The sequence below is a fragment of the Cynocephalus volans genome, chromosome 6 (assembly GCF_027409185.1).
Source record: "Cynocephalus volans isolate mCynVol1 chromosome 6, mCynVol1.pri, whole genome shotgun sequence".
In the NCBI taxonomy this organism is placed as follows: domain Eukaryota; kingdom Metazoa; phylum Chordata; class Mammalia; order Dermoptera; family Cynocephalidae; genus Cynocephalus; species Cynocephalus volans.
This window is the reverse complement of record NC_084465.1, coordinates 71,890,101-71,914,359: the sequence shown is the minus strand read 5'-3', so window position 1 is coordinate 71,914,359 and position 24,259 is coordinate 71,890,101. Positions and strand designations below refer to the sequence as shown.

General features: G+C 34.6%; 1 protein-coding gene across 1 annotated transcript in view; it reads right to left on the bottom strand.

Moving 5' to 3' along the window:
* Window positions 1-24,259, bottom strand: part of GLCCI1 (glucocorticoid induced 1) — an 86,556-nt gene that overhangs the window by 31,080 nt on the left and 31,217 nt on the right. Inside the window, exon 3 of the mRNA XM_063101183.1 lies at window positions 12,610-12,696. Coding sequence (XP_062957253.1) covers window positions 12,610-12,696 — 87 coding nt within the window. The remainder of the gene's footprint in view (window positions 1-12,609; window positions 12,697-24,259) is intronic.

The window sequence follows — 24,259 nt, the reverse complement described above, 5'->3', positions numbered from 1 at the left end:
CAAATAAGATTATGTTAATATTTGTGTTCTCTGCTCTGTTGCGATGACAATTTTCTAATATAGAACATTAATTTTCATGAGAAAAGGAATCAAAATTAGTAGGTAATCATCATAAATCAAGACAGAGTCCTTTCCATGATAAAAATACATAGTATTTCAAATTGTACAAGTCATTTAATTAGGATAGAGGTATAAAATTGTTTTCTGAATATTAATGATGTTTTAGTAGTGTTTCAAAACTGACAATAGATTGTACAGAAAAGCCCACAATGCCTAGAGATTAATCAAGGCAATCTGTACTTATTCATTTTTAAAATAATCTTTGAAAATAAACAAACAGAAACAACCTTAAAATTGATCCATCTTAATTTTTCAAGGACTCTGAGACATCAAAATAAGCCAGAAGTTTTATTCTAAGCAGGTTTAACAAACCCCTCAAACAAAAAGCTTACATCATGCTAGTATCCTACTTTGCTTGGAATACCAATTTAAACAATGCAACCTTATAGCTTTTCACAGAACACTTCATTCTTTGAAATATAAAAGTCATGCTCTTATTTACAATTCAGTAGGGATTAAGGTAAAAGGTAAGCCAACCTTCCTAAATATATATACACTGTACTCAGAACATTACAAATTCCAGAAGTATATGAAACAGAAGCAAGACTACTATGCCATAAAGTTCTCCTTTGCTTCGAAATACAGAAGGTTCCTGTGCTATTTACACCACATTCAAAGAGGGGCAGAGCTACATAAAAACAGGGCAACTGCAAATACTCTCACTTTCCACAGCCTTTGCTTAGAATTTCCCTTATCTTTTCCCTTTGATGCTAAAGAACCCCCATGGCTATCCCTAGCCACCTCTTCTCCCCAATCTCAGTACTAGTGGAGAGCAAACACAAAGGTGTCTCTTGGAGGAAGAGGCAGAAGAAAGGGGTAATTTGCCCCTGCCATCTGATCCATAGTTCTGAACCTCTGCCTAAAATAGCCTCTCTAAGCCAACATTCCATCATATCACACAGAAGCTCTCGGTCCTCACTTCAGCGGGCCTACCCACCTTCGTTACTATGATGAAATGTCCAACATAACCTTCTTTTAAAAAAAGAACATGAAATTATACTGACTGGATTTTTTTAAACTAAACTATACATGAAGCTTACTTTATGCTTTTAAATATTCATTAACTACTCTGTGGCCTTAAGAAAAAAATAAAGAGGGAAGGAGAGAGAAGTCTTCTTTAAACATGAAAGGAGTACCAAGTACACCATCTCCAAGGTTTAAAAAAGTTAGGGAGTAAGTGACCCTGGTTCACAAAGAAGAAAAAGCAATTGTAGAGAGAACACAATATAAAGAGTCACAAAGAAAAAACTAAAACATTTGTGGAATTAGATGAAGGAAAATCAGGAACTGGCCTCACAAAATATGAGAACCAGGAATACATTTTTTTGGAAACTTGATAATACCTTTGTTTATTTGCTATTTTTGTCATGTTTGTTTCCTCCACTACTGTTAATATCTGAAAACAAAATAAAACAAACCAAAACTCTTAGTGTCAATGGACTGACTGACCATTTTTGCTTCAGGGACTGAGGGGAGGGAAATATTTCTCAGAATGAATTCTATTCTACATTAGGCCAGGGAAATGAGAAATTCTAATTTAACAGGACTAAGTGGTAGCAGTGAGAAGCAAAGCAGGATCCTGGGGCTTTGGGAAGAGAAGAAAATAAAATAAAGAGAGCTAGTCTAAAACCAGGAAAAATTTAATAGGTTATTACTAGAAGAGACCTGGTATCCTCAGCTAATCCTTCTTACCAACAGACACCACTACACCAAGATGCAAGGACACCCATCAGAGGTAGCTGGGAGCTCCAGATGTTAGGACAAGATGGGAAGTACATTGTTGTTATCCTAAGACAGAACTCTGAACAGTATCTGCTACAGAAAGCCTGCTACACACAGTGGTTAGGGTTTATACCACTATTACAGGTTGGTTTAGAAGGGAGATTCCACAGAACATTTCAGCGGGAAAAATATATCCTGGGTGTCAGACATCTAACTTACAGCCAGACTTTTATTACATAATGCACTCAAAACTGGGCAATTAATTGTAGAGCTCAGTTCCCCCAACTTAACAAAAACAACATTCTGAAAAGAGAAAATGTGATGTATAACTAAAGTATATGATCTAGGCAACAAATCAACAAAGAAACCATTACTCTTTCAGAAGGAGAGAAGAAATCTAGGGTAATTAGAGGGGGGAGGAGGGAAGGGGATGGGGAGAGATTGGACAAGGGGCATAAAGAATAAGTACAATTTGCAACAGTATATATGCTAGCAATATTGATTTGATCAACATATGTCAACATTGAACCCCAAAGATATGTATAATCAATTATGATTCAATAAAAAAAAATTTTTTTTTTAAATCTAAATAATTTGTATTCAACAGTTAGAAACTTTGAATATTTAATGATAATCTGCCCTGCGCTGCCATTTTCAGTTGTACAGTTTGAGTACTGAGCAAGTATTAAGGCACCAGGCGGGGGGGGGGGGGGGGGGGGGGGGTTGGGGGGGCGGTGGTAAGTATGTACTAAAATGCAGGCCAGACCGAGCTCCACTCAGCAAGCTATAAGCCTTGGCAGAGTACTGTGACTTTCTAGAAGAAATCTTTTCCTTCATGGGCCGAGCCCGTGGCGCACTCAATAGAGTGCTGCGCTGGGAGCGCGGCGACGCTCCCGCCGCGGGTTAGGATACTATATAGGAATGACCGGTGCACTCACTGGCTGAGTGCCGGTCACGAAAAAACAACAAAAAAAAAAAGAAAGAAATCTTTTCCTTCATTAAAGGGCACTGTCCCTTTAAAAATCTTATACTAATGGGGCTGCATCCACTCAGAGGGGTTGCTTTTTTCTAATGCACACAATGATGCCCTATAGGGTAGTACCCATCTAGAGCATGGTGACTATAAGCTAAAATCCTATTTAAATAAGAATGAAAACTAATAGCTACAATTTTTTCCTTTTGTAAAAATAAAGTAGAGACACCATAAGAAAGTGAAAAGGCAGACCATACACTGGTAAAAGATACACACAATACATATATCCAACAAAGGACTCATATCCAGAATATGTAAAGAACTCCTACAAAGTAATAAGGGGGAAAAGAGCCAAACTATTTAAAGTGTATGCAAAAGACCTGAACAGGGACTTAGCCAAAGAATATCTAAATGGCCAGAAAGCAGAAGAAAAGGTGATCAACATTATTCTCATCAGGAAAATGTAAATTAACACCCATCAGAATAACTAAGCTTAGAAGATGTCAACACCAAATTCTAGCAAAAACATGAAACAACTAGAACTCTCCATACATTGCTAGAGAAAATGTTCTTTTATTTTAACACAGTAGCCTTGATTACAGATTTTCTGGAGGAATTGCTAATATCTTCAATACCAGGTCAGTGAAGGTAATAGCTTAAGAGTAGAAAGGCAGTGACCTGGTTCAAATGAGGCAAGAATTCTTAGTTCAGTTACCTGGATGGAGAGAAATGACATACCCAAAGCTGTTCTTAGGTTCTAAGGTGTGGTGGAAAACAGTGCTGAGTAAAGAGAGAATCCTACTGGTAAGTCAAGAGGGCTGGGGAGCTATGCTTCCAGTCTTGCACAGGGAAGAGGAATGAGCTACTGGAAAACAGAAGACCTCTGCAAATACACAACTATGATATCTATTTCTGTTAATGAGGTTTCCAACTGAGATATTAGAACAAACACTCTTAGTGTAAAGAGGTATTCCTGTAATGGAAATTTATCCTTTGACAAATGCAGGAAACACAATTTTAAACTAATTATAATTCAGCATGCAGAAAATACTCTAAAGATGTACATTCTGATTAGTAACATATTATTTCTAACAATTATTCAAAGAGTAACTTGTAGACCCGTTTGGTGACTCTGGCAACCACCAACAGAAAAGCATCATTGAAATTTGCCTAAGTAATAACTATATGTTGAGCACTAGAAACATAGAAGGCACACTGCCACTTGCTTTTATGTGAATTATCTCATTTGTTTTTCAACAAAAACATATGATATATATATTTTTATCCCCATTTTAGAAATGAGAAAATAGAGGTAGAAAAGTTAAAAGGCTTGCTTATAGTCACCAAGTTAAATGGTGAAACAAGCGTCTGAACTGAGGAAGTGGAATTCAGACTCTGCTCTCTCAACCATCATTCTATACTGCTTGAAGAATCAAGTTAATAACTCACCAGGAGATAAAAAAAAAAAATCTTACATGGAACAAAGACAGATCAAGATGGCGGAATAGACAGTCCTCAGTATCACTCTATCCCACATCTAATCAATTAACAACTATTAAAAAGCAAAGACTGCCAACCTGGGACAGCTGGAACTTGGGGAAAGAGGAGGAGAGACCCAGGGAATTCGTGAAGCAGGGAGAAGTTGTAGTGAGAGAAGGAAGGGACTGCTCTGACAAACTGGAGCCCTGGCTGCTCCAGGGCTGGCCCCAGTGAGCACACGAACAGGAGCCAGGAAAAGCTAAAGCTGAGCCCTTTGCATGAAGTTGCCTGGAATCCACAAGGGAAAAGAGGGCCTTCACACACACCATACCAGCCCCCAGGCCAGCAAGACCACTGACAGACTTCCCATAAACCCACATAGGAGTAAGGGGCAACAGCTGACCCAAAAAAAGGAACCACCCAGAGGCAGGTGAGTCATCGCAAGGGAATGGTGCATGGCCCACCGCATACGAAGCATTTGGAATGCAGGGGAGGGCTGGCTCAGCAGGGGAATACTGGGACAAAGAGCGGGCAGCTAATCTGCTTTCCAAATGACATGGGCCCACTCAATGGAGACTGGTAAGGGAGACAAAACTGCAAGGGGTGCAATTTGCTGGAAAAACTCAGTCCAGGCCAGAATTACCACACAGTCCAGGTGTACCTGACCTCATGAGACCTGGAAGTGATTAAAAGATCAACAATTAAAATCTGAGCTGCAAAAAAAGCCTCCCCCAGAGTATCAGCAGCAAAGCAGCAATTTAAATAAACCACAGTGCTCAAGTGCTGGTCCCCACATGAAGTTCCCCCATTTTGGAATTAACCAACAAATTAGTTTCAGTGCAGAGTTTAAGTGTTAGTGGTAGATAATAATCCAACATAGAACTAAAAGGAAAAAAAACAACCCACAGATTAGAGACAAAGCTCTGATATTAATGAGTAAAGGTCTAACACCACCAAAGAATACCTATAAAACCTAGAAGAGAGAGCAGTCTCTGCAAATGCGAGGCATCAACACAAAGACACAAAGATCAAGAAAGAACAGAGAAATGCAACACCATTAGAGGAAACAAACCAAGCAACAGCAATAAACCCAGAAAAATGGTGGATTTATGAAATGTATGACAGAGAATTCAGAATAACACCCTTAAGGATGTTCAGTGAATGACAAGAAAATAGAGATAGAAAATTAAATGATATAAAGTCCAGGAGCAGAATGAGAAACTTGACAGAGGAACTGAATCAATTAAAAAAAAAAAAAAGAAATTCTAGAAATAAAGAATACATTATCTGAACTGAAAAACTCGAAAGAAAGCTCCAACAGCAGGCTTAATCAAACAGAGGAAAGAATCAGTGACCTCAAATATAAAACATGAAATTATCAAATAAGAAGAGCAAAAGAAAAAGAATAAAAAATGAAACAGAAATACAGCAAATACAGGATTCCCTCAAGCGAAATAACCTACCCATAATTGGCAAACCCAAAGGGGGGAAAAAAAGGAAGAGGCATTGAAAGAATATTCAAGGAAATAACGTCTAAAAATTTCCCAAGTAAGGAGACAGATGACAGCACTCAGGTACAGGAAGCTCAGAGGTCACCAATCAAATACAATCCAAGGAGAAACACCCTAAGGCACATCATATTACAATTATCAAAAACCAAAGACAAAGAAAGGATACTAAAAGCAGCAAGAGAAAAAAAACATAACATTCAATGGTGCCCCAATACATCTCTCAGCAGATTTCTCAGTAGAAACCAAAAAGGCCAGAAGAGAATGGAATGATACATTCAGGGTGCTGAAGGAAAAAGACCTTCGGCCAAGAATTCTCTATCCAGCAAAACTAACTTCCAAATATGAAGGAGAAATAAAGTCTCTTCCAGACAAACAAAAGCTAAGGGAATTCATCAACAACAGACTGGCCTTACAAGAAATGCTAAAGGGAATTCTTCAATCTGAAAGATGATGATGCTAAGAAACAGCAAGAAAGCATTTGAAGGTACAAAACTCATTAGTAAAGTTAGTTCACAGACAACCTCACGATACTCCAGTGTCATAAGGAAGGTTAATAAACTGCTTAATCCTTAATATGGAGACTAAAATACAAACCTAAGAAGACACTAACATATACAACAACCATAGAAGAGACAGGCAATATTAAAAGATGTAACTTGAAACAACAAAATGTCAAAAAGTGGGGGGGTTGGGGATGATGTCAAAGCACAAAATTGGCTTTCATTCTTTCTTTATTCTTATATATCAAAATTTAGTTGTTATTAGTCTAAAATAATCTGTTGGAACTGTAACATGTTTTTTATAAGCCTCATGGTAACCATAACACAAAAACTTATAAGAGACACATTAAACATAAATAGTGAGAAATCAAAATACACTGCTAAAGAAAACCATCAATCACAAAGTGAGACAGTAAGACTAGAAAAAAGGATTTAAAAAAAGAAAAAAAAAAACAAAATGGCAAGAACAAGTCCCTACATATCATTAATAACTCAAAATGTAAATGGATTACATACCCCAATTAAAAGACACAGAGTGGCTCAATGGATTATAAAACAAGAACTAACAATAAGCTGCCTACAAGAAACTCACTTCACCTGTAAAGACACACAATGACTGAAAGTGAAGGGATAGAAAGATATTTCATGCAAATGGAAACCAAGAAAGAGCAGGAGTAGCTACTATATCAGATAAAAAAGACTTCAAGCCACAGAAAATTAAAAAAGATAAGGAAGGTCATTATATAGAGGGATCAATTCAACAAGAGGATATAACAAGTCTAAACAAATATGCATTGAACTCTGGAACACTCAATTATATAAAGCAATTACTGTTAGACCTAATGGGAGAAATAGACTCCAGTACAATAGTAGCTGGGGACTTCAACAGCCCACTTTCAGCAAAGGACAGATCATCCAGACAGAAAATTAGCCAGGAAACATCATAATTAATCTCTATTCTAGGCTGATTGGACCTAATGAACATATATAGAATATTACGTCTAACAGCTATAGAATCCACATTCTTTCTGTAGCACATGGAACATTCTCTAGAATAGACCATATATTAGGTCAGAAAATGAGACTCAAAAAAATTTTAAAAACTGAAATTATATCAACTACCTTTCCAACTACAAAGGAATAAAACTAGCCATCAACAACAAAAAGGACACTAGAAACTGTACAAATACATGGAAATTAAACAACATTCTCCTAAACAACAAATGGGTCAAAGAAGAAAGCAAAAGGAAATTCATTCCTGTAGACAAATGAAAATGAAAACACAACATACCAGAATGTATGGGGATATAGCAAAAGCAGTTCTAATAGAGAAGTTTATAGCAATAAATGCCGACATCAAAAAAGAAGAAAGACTTCAAATAATCATCCCAATGTTATACCTCAAGGAACTAGAAAAACAACAAACCAAACCCCAAATCAGTAGAAGGAGAGAAATAACAAAAATCACAGCAGAAATAAATGAATCAGAGATTGAAAAATAATACAAAAGATTGATGGACTGAAGAGTTGGTTTTTAGAAAATATAAACAAAATCAATATATCTTTAGCTAGACTAACGAAGAAAAAAGAAGACTCAAAGAAAATCAGAAATGAATAAAGTGACATTACAATGATACCACAGAAATACAAAGGATCCTAAGAGACCACTACAAAGAACTATATGTGAACAAACTGGGAAACCTAGAAGAAATGGATAACTACCTGCACACATACAGCTTATCAAGGTTGAATCATGAAACCTAAACAGACCAATAACAAGTAACGAGTCTGAAGCAGTAATAAAAAGTCTCCCAACAAAGGAAATTCCAGGAGTAGATGGCTTTACTGCTGAATTCTACCAAACAATTAAAAAAGAACTAATACCAACTCTTCTCAAACTCTTTCAATAAACTGAAGAGGAGGGAATACTTCCAAACTCATTCTACGAGGCCAGCATTATAACATCCTTATTTTATATGCCATAAACCCAACAAAACAGTGTTATAAACTCTTTCACCTTTACCCGCATACCTATTCCCTGCACTCTTCAATTCTTCCTGTGCATTGAAATTAATATCTGATGTCAGTTTCTTCCAGCCCAAAGGATTTCCTTTAGTATTTCTTGTAAAGCAATTGGTTAGCAAGATATTGTCTCAATCTTTGTCCGGGAACATCTTTTTTTCATTTTGGAAGACTAGTTTTGCTGGATATAGAATACTTGGTTGATGATTTTTTTTTTCTTTTAGCACTTTCAATATGTCATGCCTTATGGTCTTCATTGTTTCAAATGAAAAGTCAGCTGATTAACAGTATTATTAGTCTCCTATGTATGACGACTCATTTGATTCTTCCATCTTTCAAGATTTTAAGTATAACACGTCTCCCCGTGGCTCTCTGTATTTTTCTATTTGAGGTTAGTTGAGCTTGAATCCGTAGATCGTTTTATCACCAAATTTGGAAAGTTTTTTGCCATTATTTCTTCAATTTTTTTCTCTGCTCTGTCTCTTCTCTCCTGGGTCTCCCATTAAGTGTATGCGGCTGTACTTCTGTATGTTGTCTCACAGATCTCTGAGGCTCTTTTTTCTTTGTTCTTCAGGGAATATAAATTCCATTGACTTACCTTCAAATTCACTGATTGTTCTGCCATCTCAAATCTGCCATCAAACTCATCTAATGAATTTTTAATTTTAGTTACCATCCTTTTTAACCCTAGAATTGTTTGCATCTTTTTTAGAATGACTGTATCTTTGTGGACATTCTTTATTCATTGAGTCCCTATATTCCTACTTCCCTTCAATTCTTGGAACACACTTTCCTTTAGTTCTTTGAATATACTTTTAAGAGCTGCTTTGATATCTTTTCATGCTAAATAAAACATACGGACAGTGTTTCTACTGACTGCTTTTTCTCCCTGAGTATGTGCCATACTTTGTTTCTTTGCATATTTCTAAATTTTTTGTTGAATGCTAGACATTTTAAATAATCTATTGCAGCAACTCCAGATTCTGATTTTTCCCTCTGAGGGTGGCTGCTGTCTTGTTTGTCTGTTGTTCTAGTAACTTGATGGCCTGAAAATCTGTTCCCACACAATGTATGGCCACTGACATCTCTAAACCATTATTTTAATCTGAGCTTTTTAAGCCCTTTTTAAGCTGGTCTCCAGTATTCATCTTTGTATTCAGCCAAAGATTGATCAGAATTTTATTTTATTTTATTTTTTTTTTTAATTTTATTTTGTCGATATACATTGTAGCTGATTAATGCTCCCCATCACCAAAACCTCCCTCCCTTCTCCCTCCCCCCCTCCCCCCCAACCATGTCCTGTTTGTTTGTTGTATCAACTTCAAATAATTGTGGTTGTTATATCTTCTTCCCCCCCCCCCCCGGTTTGTGTGTGTATGTGTGTATGTGTGTGTGAATTTATATATTAATTTTTAGCTCCCTCCAATAAGTGAGAACATGTGGTATTTCTCTTTCTGTGCCTGACTTGTTTCACTTAATATAATTCTCTCGAGGTCCATCCATGTTGTTGCAAATGGCAGTATTTCATTCGTTTTTATAGCTGAGTAGTATTCCATTGTGTAGATGTACCACATTTTCCGTATCCACTCATCTGATGATGGGCATTTGGGCTGGTTCCAACTCTTGGCTATTGTAAAGAGTGCTGCGATGAACATTGGGGAACAGGTATACCTTCGACTTGATGATTTCCATTCCTCTGGGTATATTCCCAACAGTGGGATGGCTGAGTCGTATGGTAGATCTATTTGCAATTGTTTAAGGAACCTCCATACCATTTTCCATAGAGGCTGCACCATTTTGCAGTCCCACCAACAATGTATGAGAGTTCCTTTTTCTCCGCAGCCTCGCCAGCATTTATCGTTCATAGTCTTTTGGATTTTAGCCATCCTAACTGGGGTTAGATGGTATCTCAATGTGGTTTTGATTTGCATTTCCCGGATGCTGAGTGATGTTGAGCATTTTTTCATATGTCTGTTGGCCATTTGGATATCTTCCTTAGAGAAATGCCTACTTAGCTCTTTTGCCCATTTTTTAATTGGGTTGCTTGTTTTCTTCTTGTAAAGTTGTTTGAGTTCCTTATATATTCTGGATATTAATCCTTTGTCAGATGTATATTTTGCAAATATTTTCTCCCACCCTGTTGGTTGTCTTTTAACTCTTTTAATTGTTTCTTTTGCTGTGCAGAAGCTTTTTAGTTTGATATAATCCCATTTGTTTATTTTTCCTTTGGTTGCCCGTGCTTTTGGTTTTTGATCAGAATTTTAGCTCAAGTTAGTAAGGCTTCCACTCCCCACTGAAGGGATTTACATGTGAACACAGGAGGGCATTCGAAGTTCAGGTCTTTTAGAAGTTTGCCCCAGGTTTTACTACCACTGGCCCTCTTGAATCTCCTCTTCACCTATTCTTGGGTAGGGATGCATGGGTGGCTTGGGACCACTTTGTCCGCTGGTGTGCATGTCCACAGTCTCTAGTCAACCTGGGACATGTGGGGAATTTATCAAACCCACATGACTGTCTTACCTCCCAGAACTCTCTAGTAAATTTCATTAGTTCCCAAGTGTGTTCTTTGCCCCAAATTGGACTGCCTTCTCAGAATAGCACAATTGTTGATCCTCCCTGTTCACATGCCACCAAGACCTCTATTTTATCTTACAATGCTTCATATCAAGTGCTCTCTCTCCAGCAGGGGTAGCAAAGCTGCTCGTTTTAAAGGCCTGTCCCTTGCTGATTAAAATGCCACACCAACAGAGCTGGGGATGAGGAAGAGGAGGAGTAAACACTAGACAAAACACCACATACTTGTGCTATTCTTACCCTGTTAGTTTTCATGAACAAAGCTTCTCAATTTTTTCTTTCTTTCTTTTTTTTTTTTTTTTTTGGTTAATTTCCAGAGCAGTGAAACTGTTGTTTTGACAGTTTTTTTCCAGCTTTATGATTGGTTTCTGGGGAGAGAAATCAAATCTTCTCACTCAGTCATGTTAGTCATTCTTTTTTAATAGGGTATATCTTGTGTTGCTGTAGTGCAGTTAGAGTTCAACTATACCATATCTTGTCGGTGACTTTCAGATTGTATCTAACTCCGAGATAAAACTTCGTTTGCTTTTTTGTTATTCATATTCTATGCATAGATATGTAGCTATTTTAGACTATATATTAGACTCAGTCGCTTTTTTGTTGTTACTGGGAAAAACTGATTTTGTGCATATGTGTTTGTATGTAAAGTAGATAGAAGGAACTGAGGATTTCTCTACATTCATAACATAAAGAAGCTACTAAAAATGTAATAACATCATAGGCAAAATCATGCTAATAGAATTTATGCAGTCCAGATACCACAGTATATGAGAAACAGTGATAACCAATAGCATATGTAAATGATATTGAGAGGTCTGGAAACTATGGTATATAAGAAACATTTGAGAGAAATGTCGATGTTTACTCTGGAGAAAAAAATGACTAATTGTTAGCCTTTCAAATATTTAATAGACTTACTATATATCAATCCAGAAGGCAGAGAAGAAACTAAGTGGTTTAATTCTGAGTTATAATAAGAGAAGATATTTAACAACTTAAGTTTAAACAATTAAACTCGTTCTCTTATAAAGTAATGCGTTCTTCTCTGAGAATGATCAAAACAGATTAGATGACCACCTTTTTAAGGAGTGTTTGTGAAAGATGGACTAGATGACCTTTCAACTATAAGTTTCTGTAATTTTATAAAAACAAATAGATAAGAACTAAGATGGATAAAAGATAAAACTATCAGGAAAAATAATCCAAAATATACATAAAGATATTATACTTCATAAATAAGGGAATGAGTCATAGAAACTATTTCTAAAAGACATGCATTCCACTGTATTATTGGGTTCCAAAGCGCAACAATATGTTGGATATCATAAACAGGCTATTAGAAACAGAAAACACTATCCTATCATTGTGCAAAGATATGATCTATAGTTCTGGTTGCTATGACTTAAGACCAAGCATTCTGAAGGGGGAACAAAAGATAACTAAAGTGAACAAGATATAGAGATTATTATGTAAATTCAGACCTCATTCTGGAAAGGCTAAAGCTGATTGAGTACATAAAAATATTTAAAAAGGGCATGAAGGACACAAATAAGGTAAACTCAGACTTTACTGAAATGTAGACTGCAACCCTTAAACTCTGAAAGAAGTAAGGCTAGGACAAACAAAAGAAATACCATTATGTTCAGGAAATAGTGAGATAATCTGCTAGTACCAAATAGGTTATATACTAAAAACAGAAATAATTTACCTCTTTTAGTTGATCAGCACTCCCCCATGATGCAGAACGTTGGTGTGACCTCTTTTCTGCTCCCTCTTCTGCCCAACAGCTAGGTGTCTTTAAAAAAAAAAGAAAGAAAGAAAGAAAAGGGAATATAAAAAATAAGAAATTTTGTCTCTACTCCTTAATCTCAAGCAACTAAAACATATTTCAAATTCTTAGCACATGCCAGTTAGGGAGCTATACTAAAATTCTTTAAATGCTAAGATTTTTATGACCATGTGAAAGGTATAAAACATTGTCATATTCTGAATTAGACGTGATCTAAGTTGTCTCTGAGTCACCTACTTAAAACACTCACATCAACAATATTAATAACTGCAAGTTATCAAATTGAAAGAGAATTGTAAAGATTTGCATATTGGAACAGCCAAATAATATTTCTACTAAATACTATGGACAGAAGTAAGATGAATAGAACTAGCTCAGAAGCAGTGGTATTATACAGACGGCCAACATATCAAATATCTAGCTAGCTAGAGGGCTGATTGTACTACTCTTCCTATACTCAGGAAAGAGAATTAGCAATAGTATCTTTTATTGAAAAATATCAGGTATCTTCATATAAAAAATATAAAGTTATAAAATTGAAAAAGGAAAAGATTAAGTACAATATAAGCTAAATAAACTGACTGTAAACTGAAGTAATGCATCTTAAAAAAACAAAACTGAGCTACACGTCAGAAAATGAAACCTTTTTTGTTACTTAAAATATCATTTTCAGTTATTTGACCATTAATAGACACTACACCCAAACACATAATACACTAAAAATAATGCCATAAAGTTGTAAGACCATTTAATAGTTGTACTAAAAATCAAGCAATATTAAAATATCACCCCCAACACATGAAAAGACTCTTAGTGTAATGTAAATTAGGGAAAGTAAAAAAATACTATTTAAAGACAAAGGGTAACAATTATTACAATAAGTATATATGACTTTAAAGTTCTTTTTCATTATATATTGAAAAAAACAGCATTTATGTAAAGGCCACACTGTGAATCCATATAATATATAAGCTCTTATGAAGAAGTCATCGGTTCTACTTTATACAGCTCAAAATGCTTGTGGACAACTTTTTAAATAATTACCATCTCTTAGCAGCAATGATACTCCAAAATAAAACTAGTAACAATTGAATGCTAGCTGAATGAATATGGAAATAAATTGCCTGAACAGTTCACAACTAAAACAAAGCCATTTAGTCAATTGAGAGAGTAAATTATTTTATTCAATTTGCAAATGCAAGGATAAGAGGTATCAACATATTAAATAAGCTGCTTGCAAAAAAAAATCATTAAAATTTCCTATGTTCAATCCCAGATAAGACAAACTAATTTGAAAATAATTTAGCCCCCCAAATAATCATGTCTTTAATAATTTATTCTAAAATTATTTATGACAGTTTTTTAGTCAAACTTTTGAGAATTTATATGATTTACTGCTTTTATCTTTCTACCAAGTGAGCATTACTCTTGCCAAAAATCAAATGATTAAGGATCACACTCTTTATAACTCAAAAGTATAGGGCCAAGCCCGTGGCGCACTCGGGAGATTGTGGCGCTGGGAGCGCAACGACGCTCCCGCCGCGGGTTCGGATCCTACATAGGAATGGCCGGTGCACTCACTGGCTGAGTGCCAGTCACGAAAAAAAAAAAAAAAGAAAAGACAAAAGTATATTCACAGAAAATGAACAAAATTTTTGGCATGTTTCATAATTATTTAACAATAATAATTATTTTCATTTTGTACAGTTCTAACTTCTTCAAAGGACATTTAGATATACTGCATCTCCAACTTACAGATAAATCAATAGCCACAAATAATTTGCAACTGCTTTAATATCACCAAGCATACCAATGGGAAATGGAACTAAATCTGAGGTCTGTTATCTCATGGATTATCTTCTTTCTTCATATTAGCATTCTTTTCTTAAAAATGAATATGAAAACTAACTCGGTTATTTCAGAATGTAATTATTAGTTATAATAAGAAAAAAACCTAACTACAAAAGAATATTTATGTTCATGAAATCAAGCTAATAACATACGCATTTTTTTTTAAGTGAAAAACCACTGGAAGAGTTCCCTCAGTCATTTGGCTATAGAGTTACATGGACACAAATTAGTTAAGCATATTCATCATAGTCTCAGCTTTCCAAAAATACTCCCTAAAGAGTAATTTAATTTTAATCACATTAATTTAAAACAAATACTGTAGCATGAAAAATGGTCTGGTCTACAAATATATTGTAGAGTGCATTGTCCAACATAATAGCTAATAGCCACATGTAGCTATTTAAAGAAAATTAAATAAATTTAAAAATTCAGTTCCTCAGTTGTACTTGCACATTTTAAATGCTCGATATACCATACTTGTAGTTATTGGCTAGTAGGCACCATATAGGACAGCACAGATGTGGAACATTTCCATCACTGCCTGCAGAAAGTTCTATTGGAGAGTAGTGTTTTATACATTTGATCACTGATTTTTAACGGGTTACTTTAGCCAATGCAAAACCAGAAAATGGCTACTTTATTTATTACATCTATTTAAAGCTAATGCTTGAGAAATCATAGAAGGTGAACTAATTTGAATCCAATTTATTAAATCTGAGTACTTGAGAAATGTTTTACCATTTGAATTGGGAAAATAAACAACACAAACTTATTGTTAAAGTTCTTAAAGCAAAAGTTCTTTCCTTTCACATTAGCAAGTAGCCTCTTTCAACTGGCCTGTTACTCTGTCCACTAATCTAGACTGGAATTTTTAAAACAGTGCTACTTATAACATTGCTTCTGGTTGTTAGTAAGAATGTATGACAAAAGAGTTTCATGGTCAAATAAACTTGGGAAAACCTCTACCTAAGGTACTATGTAATCGACATTTCAAAAAAAAGTACACGTACACACTTTTTTCAAAACCTGCTTATCTTTCTCATACTTGTATGATCCCAGAACACTTATTTTATAAGTATGCTTATTAACATCCTGCAAAACACTTCTCCATAGACAGCTTAGGAAGAAATATAGTCCTCAATTATATGTATTGTATATAATAGCTTGCTCTTCAGCCACCACATTTTAGGGGATTCTTCCTTTCTAGCTGTTTTCACTTAGACTAACAGGGAAGAAAAATGAAACTTTTGTACACTTGAGCAATACAGAACTAAATAAAGCTTATCTATAAGACTGTTGACCAAAAGGTGTTGGCTTTAAAAAAAAAAAAAAAAAAATACTCTCTGTGTGAAAAGGAAACCTACAGGTAGAAGAGGCCATTTTTTATTCTTACTCCCCCAAATTCTCCAAAGTCTAGCCCATGACACTTTCTCTCCAACCCCTAAGTCTATCCTCCCAGCTCTAGTTTCCTGTGTGAGCACCACTTCTCTGAAATATACAGAGAATGATCCCACTGCACAGGCTTCAAAATGGATACATATTAGAAAAATTATTTTTAACTATGTCAAACAAGAAGCTAACATACAGGGTACTTTTGTTAATTATATTTTTATCTTTATTTACAAACTAGTAAGGGCAAATAAGTTTTTCCGCTTTTTCAAAACAGTTCAAACTAACTCTTAGCAAGAAAATATTCTCTTTCAATATGCAAAAGTCTAAAGCCACTTCCAAAAAACTCCAAAGTAGTCACTTCACAGAATTCTCTTAATCTTATTTAAAACTAATTTAAATCTTATTTAAAACTAATTTAAATCTTATTTAAAACTTTGAAATTTATTTTTTGTATGGTTTATCCTTGGCCTTGTAATTTACTAGAGTGTATAACTTATTATGGAAATATGATTATTGACTGCTAATTATTCTATAGTTATTATAGCACCGATAAAACTGGCATGAAATAAGATGGAATTAGTTGGAAATCAATGGTATTTAAATTAAGAATTAATTATGATTACAGACTGATCTTAAATTATAAAAAAAAATTTTTAAATACGCAATGACAAACTCTTCATCATTTCCAAATATATCCATTAGAGATTTGGTTTTCTTTTGACTAATCAACATTTTTAAACATTTTTTTATTTAAAAGATCATTTTGAAAAGTCCATCCTGATGAAGCATTACAAAGGAACACAAAAGAATAAAATTCTAATATAATAATTCTTTGCTTTTTTGGTAACAGAGGTAAATAGATATAAATAGTTATTTTGGTTAACAAAGAATGTAGAAAAAGGCAGGTTTCAGCTGGAAAAAAGACACTGAGAGGGTTAAAACTGCATTTTATGCATTCTTGGAGGGTTTTAAAAAGCTTTAATAATTAAACTGGCTGGCCGGTCAAGGGTTCAGATTCCCATAGCAGCTAGCTGCCAAAAAATGAAAAAAAAAAATGGAATTCAGTGATAGTAGCAGTTATATGCTTGATTTTTTTTTTTTTTTTAAATCAAGCTCAACTATATATCAAGTTATGTGTTCATTAAATTAGACCAGTTTCAAAGTGTATTCTCTGGATGAACAGCACCATCCTCAAAGGGGAACCTGTCCGAAATGCAAATTCACAGGCTTAATCCCAGACGTACTAGATCTGGAGCTCTTAGATAAGGCCCAACAATCTGTGGTGGTGTTTTTGGTTTCTGTTTTTTAATAAGTCTCCAGATGATTCTGATGAAAGCTTAAGTTTAAAAACCAGTGTTAGACTAAGGAAGTAAAAATGAATAAGATGTAAATTCTGCATTAAAGGTGTCATGCTGACCATATACCTACTCATTTTTCTCTCTAGCTTTTAAAATATTATTGTTTTGAAATCTCATATTAACAGAGAATCAGCAAGATAGGTGATAATACTAGATACTGAGAAAAATATTTTCATACCATTCTAAAAAAAACCTACTGAAATCATAAAAACTAATGGTGCTCAGATGATGGTGTAAATATCACCAATGTGTACCTAAGTAACAGGAGAGGGAGTAATTTTCATAATACAAATCCACTCTCCCGCACTTGGTCCTATAAATCTGATGTACCATTTCTTATTTGTAAGATTGCACAGTGGACACACAATAGCCACTTTTGACGGAATTGATTCTGACCTACCAAAAATCATTTATTGAATTCCAGAGCCCTCTCATGCTCTGTAGTTATATCATTTCTATGCTATTTCCTACCAGTCTAGACTTCATTATCATAATTGCACGATCAATTGTTAACACTAGTAATGATGACTTTTTCTGTCCACTTAATTCAATATTACATTTAAATATGCTAACAGCAAAATATAACATATTCTAATACAAAGGCAGCTAACATTTATCAGCATCTATTATGTCCTACATACTGCGCTAGAAGCATAATATGGATTATTTTATGCAACCCTCATTGCAAAAGGCACCTGAGTTATCCTCCAAAAGCTATGAGAATTTCAACAGCATAGAAAACTTTCCACTTGGTTTATACTATTTCCCAACAATATAATACCTCCTACATAATTCATTTATATAAGATAATTATTAATACTTTGAGCAGTATTCTGCTTTCTCATACTACACCCTAAACTACGACCTAATTCTAAACTATGATCTTAATTCTATGACCTTAATTCTTATAGTATAATGTCTCTAACATACAAATGTCTTTCTCAGTAAATGCTGTTTAATCCTATTACAGGATTTTCAACAGAAAATTGATAGGTTATAAGACATAAAATGTTGAGAACCAATGTAGTACCAGACAACAAAGGTCAGGAAACCAGAGTGAGAGGGTTATTCCAAATAAATATTATCTATTTCACAATTTTACCTAGAGCTAGCTTAGGGGCAAAGATATGGGAAAGTGATGAAGAAAAACAGGTTAATTCTGTTACCAGTTAAATGTTTCCAGTAAAGGGAGGGAAACTGAGTATGTGGGTAACAGGAGTACAGGTAAGGCCCTTCAATATGTAACTTTTACTTTTGACGAATGAACCCATTACCTATTAAAAACTAAGTAGAATTTTGAGTTTCTGGTAATTTTAGAGACAGTTATTTAAAACTGATGAATAAAATATTAAATAGTTTAGCCATGGATTAAATTTTTTCATCAACGCAGCTGAGTATATTCCTTTATCAACCAAAAACATTACTCCCTGAAACCAGGAACATGACTACTTTGTTGTGAACTGTTCAACTCCAGGATTCTACAACCCTCTGTCTCCTAATTAAATGATGGTTGAAAGAGAAAAAAAAAAGTAAAGGTGATCTTATATAGAAATTAATCCTTATGCATTTACTCAACAGCCAGTTAGGGACCAGCTCCATTAAAATAAGTATTTGTGAAAGGAAGTCTCCCTCACTTGGCATAGATTTTTTCTGGCCTCTGACACTCTAAATTGTGATAGTTAGATTAAACCTCCATGAAATTTTGGGATCCTTCAACATAGTATATCCATGCCTTGATGGTGACTTGATCATCAACTTCCTTTTCACACTTTGAGTGGCTGCCTTTAGCCATGACCAGCCTTTGAGAATTAGGGACAGAGGAGAAGTTTGCCATGATAAATGGTTGGATCTGGGCAGGCCAGCATTATGGGAGAAATAGTTTTCAGCTGTAGAACTCTGTTCTGTATAACTCTTTCCTTTTCTGGACAAGTAATTTAATGGAAGAGTCATTATGAAAGGATGATGAAGAAACTACCAATAATTATCCAGCAAGTCCAGAATTGATCAGCTTTCATGATTATCTGAAGGGCTTCTCAGAATAGAACTTTTGAGATTTTCTCTGGAATCATGTGGATGCCCTGGGTCAACAAACTCCTCTTTTAGTTTAAGAACTCCTCTTTCAGGCTCTTTAAAGCAAATTTCTCAAGGGTGATCTACAGCTGGTAATGTTGTACTTGTTCTAACATCAAGGGTGTCATTTACTTTCAACACAGACGTAACTCAGAGCTTCCCCTTCCTTGGGAATTTAGGTCAAAGTAGCTTGAATACTTAATTTCACAATCTGTGCAAGTCCAGCATCCTTCTCATGATTTCTGTGAATGTTTAATCCTACATCTTCATATATGCCTCTTTGATATTTAAAGACAGAAAGTACGTATTATTGGTCGCCTAGGGCTAGAGGTGAGGGGAGTTGTGAGGTGAAATGAGGACTGACTGCTAATGCAAATGAAGTTTCTTTAGAGGGTAATGAAAATGTTCTAAAATTGACTGTGGTGATGGTTACACAACTCTCTGAATTTACAAAAAAAATCACTGAATTGTATACTTTAAATGTGTGAATTGTATGGTATGTGAATTATATCTCAATAAAACTTTAAAAAAATACACACACAATTTGGGTCCTTAGAATGCAATCTAAGAGGCTAAAATAGGCAAACATTCACACTTGCTTCCATTTCATGAAGAATCCCCCATGTCCCAAAATGTTTCAGCAACTGCTGCTTCTTAAATTTCAACAGCAAACTCTTCAACAAGGGCACAGGAAACCTAAACAGCTGTATCAAGTGTGACTTTTGGTCAGGAAATGAGTTTCTGATCAGAGTGGTAAAACTGAAAGTTCTTTTTTATATCTACTACTATTTGAGGTACATCATCTATTTCTTTGATTAAAGTCCTCTCCAACCAAGCTTCTTTTAGGAACGGAGGGAAAAAGGTAGATATTTTAATATAATTTTGATATCAAAGAATTTATATATTTTAGGTCAGAGTTAGTTTGACTTTATCAGATGTTGGCTAAAGCCAGATGCTAAGTACTTATTCCAGATGTTTCTTAAAAAATAAATAAAAATTAACAGATTTCTAGGGAAAGATGCTGGCATAGAGATAGGATTATAAAACTCCCTACAAAAGCCTAATGAGAATAAGAAAAATAAATTACAATGCTATTTCTGGCATTTCCAATGTTTTACAGTTTAAATTATGAAAACTAATTTTAAACCAAATACCAAAAATAACATTACCTGGAGAAAGGGAAGCATAAGTATGAATATCATTTAAGATCTAACCATCTCATCTCTCAACCTTCAAAAACTACAAGTTTTGAAGTCTCTCTCTGACATCAACCAAAAGAGATCAAGAGCCATGAAAGAAATTGAGATTTTTTATTGAGCAACAATCGAAAAACATACTAGGTTAGTTAAGTTTCATAGGTAAAATTCTTTCAGACCCAAGTGACAGATAACTCAGATGCTCTTCCCATCATGCTAGAGCACAGAGGAAGGAAATCTTGCAGAAACCTTTTTATGAAGCAAGAATAACACTAACCTATGGATTACATCATGAAAAAGAAAAAATTTCAGACCTAGTTTCTGAACATTAAACAAATGTCATATGTTAACAAACACTTCATTTGCCACCATATATTTTTTAAAATCCTCCATAAATTAATACCATGCTATCCAGAAACATATGCACAGACCAAATATTAGGTAATCGATTAAAGAAATTCAATATATTATAGGATGAGTCAGAACAATATATTCAATGATGAAATAGCATTGAATCACTCCTGATTAAAAGAAGAAAAACTATTAGTAAAATAAGCATGTGTTCTTGATATATTCAAAGCACACATGCCTCATAGCAAAAGTCAGTATATCGTGTCCAGTGAGTAAACTAGATGCATTACCATTAGAGTCAAGGACAAGGGCACGGCATTCACTACCATAACCATTATGTTACATGGTCCTGGGAGCATTAACAAATGCAATTCCAAGAGAGGACTTTACAAGGAATATATGGAAAGGAGGCAGAATTGCTATTTGTATGATCATATATCTGCAAAACCAGAGAGAATTACCTGAAAAATTACTAGAAACAAGAAAATTCAAATTAAAAAGTCACATAAACAAATTAGAAAGTAAACAAAGATCCTAATCTCAACAGCAACCAAAAAAGACAAAATACTTAAGTATAAGTTTAACAAGAACTGTGTTGATCCTACAAGAAGAAAGCTTTAAAATGTAATGAAGGACAAAATAATTGAATAAATAAAAAGACATACCCTTTATTGAATAAGACTCAATATGGTAAAGTTGACAATTATACTTAAATTAATAATTATTGCAATATAAAACTTTCTAAGAGAAATCTGACAAAATGTTCTAAAGTTAACCAAGAAAATGAAATATGTAAGACTAGCCATACGAGCTATTAAAATGAATTACCAAGCAACAAAAATTAAAATCTTTCAGTGTTAAGCAGGCACAAAACGACATTAATGGCATGTAACACAGAGAGTCCAGAAAGAGACCCAAATAGGAATGGCGATTTATTATATGACGAGAGTGACATCTCAAATCAGTAGGGAAAAAATAAACTATTCATCAACTGGTTAGCCACTTGGAAACATAAGTAAATAAAGCTAGATCTCATATCTTTCCTTCCATCAAAATAAACTCCAGAAATAAAGATAAAAGTATAAAAAATTAAACATACAAATACTAGAAGAAAACATGGTTTAAAAAATTTTTTTAACTTTGAATGGGGAAAATTCTTCTCAATTACAGCATAATGCAAAAAGCCACAGATACAGACCAATGGAATAGAAAATAGAGAGCCCAGAAATAAACACTCACATATATGGTCAATTTTGATTTTTGACAAGGGTGCCAAAGGACATTCAGTGGAAAAGGACAGACTTTTCAACAAATGGTGCTGAGAAAACTGGATATCCACATCCAAAAGAATGAAGTTGAGCCCTTATCTTATACCATACACAAAAATTAACTCAAATGTATCAAAGACCTAAATTTAAAAGTTAAAACTACAAAAATTTTAGAAGAAATCGTCATGACATTGGACTCAGCAATGATTTCTTGAACATGCTACCAAAAGCACAGGCAATGAAAGGAAAAACAGATAAACTGAACTTTATCAAAATTAAAAACTAGGACACTATCAAAAGAGTGAAAAGACAACCCACAGAACAAAAGAAAATATTTGCAAATCATATATCTAATGAGATTAATATCCAGAAAATATAAAGAACTCCTAAAGCTCAACAACAACAACAACAAAACAACCCAATTCAAAAATGGGCAAAGGGCATAAACAGACCTTTCTCCAAAGAAGATATACAGGTGGCCAAAACATGAAAAGATGCTCAATATCACTAATCATTTAAGAAATGCAAATTGAAACCACATTAAGGTATTACTTCTCAACAATTAGGATGGCTATTATTTTTTTTAAAAGCAGAAAACAACAACTGTTGGCAAGGATGTAGAGAACTTGTTCATTGCTGATGGAAAGTAAAATAATACAGCCACTGGGGAAAACAGTATGGTGGTTCCTCTAAAATTTTAAACACAGAATTACCCTATGATCCAGCAGTTCTACTTTTGGGTATTTATCCAAAATTGGAATCAGCTTTAGTAGAGCAACACCATCAAGTTTTCTAGTTTAATCAACATTTCAGAAGTGGCAAATTATTGAGGCTGAGGTAGTAATAGCCTGTTCCAGGAGCTGCTTTGGATGGACTACTCACAGAGAAAATTCCTTCTAACTATACCAGACAAAAAGAGATTAAGTTCTGTAGAACTCAAAGAAAGTTGTAACAGGACTGTACTAGTCCATTTCTGTTGCTTATAACAAAATACCTGAAACAGGTAACTTATATTGAAACAATATTTACTGCTTACAGTTTCAAAGGCTGGGAAGTCCAAAGTCCAGGGAACACATCTGCTGAGGAACTAGTTGGTAGTGACTCTACACAGCAATGTAGTCTCACATGGTGGATGGCAGCTCTGAGAGACTAACCTCTTCACTGAATCTCCTTTTAAAGACATCAGAGCCATGCCCATGACCACTATTAAACCATCAATGGATTAATCCATCAATGGTCCTCACAATCTAATTACTTTTTCAAGGTCCCACCCTTTCAAATATCATAATAGGATTTCCCACCCTCAACAGTTTACAGTAGGGATTAAGCTTCAATGAGTTTGGGGGGACATTGAATAAATAGCAAGGACAATAAACTATTAAGACTTTGTTTTTAAAAAAGGTTCAATAAGCTTAAGAAAGAAAATTAAGCAAATGACAAAACTCTGGAGGAAAAACAAACTACTTAAAATATTCAGTTTTTTTCTTTCATTCTATTTTGATACGAATTCTATGTCCACATTGAATCTTTTGAAAGTTTTTAATTAAGAAAAATAATATACTATGCTCCAAAAAGCCAACAAAAATTTGTTAAAGTTTTGCATATTAATCAGTAGAGACTAGATTATGATAATAACCACTCAACCTCCCAATTCCAATGGCTTAAAACTACAAAGGTTAATTTCTTGCCCATATTACATGCATGAGTCAGTAAAAAGGATATGCTTGTCACTGTCACTCAGTGACCCAGATGGACAGTGTAGGAATGAACAATGTTACTTCCCCTTGTCAGAGGGAATGCACCATCTCTTTAAAGCTTCTTCCCAAAGAAAGTCTCATGGCCACACTTAACTTCAAGTCACAGAGAAATATAAACCTCACCATGTACCAAGAGAGAATGCCAGTATTTGTGAACAGACTTAATGGCTCCTATACCTAGGAGGTGGAAGGAAACACCTTTGGTTATAGCCATACATACTATTTTTACTGTCTGACCTCTTTACAAAGAATATGTATTACTTTTGCATTTAAAAACACACTCAAACACAGAATTCAGACTATGATACTACTGAGGAACTATAACT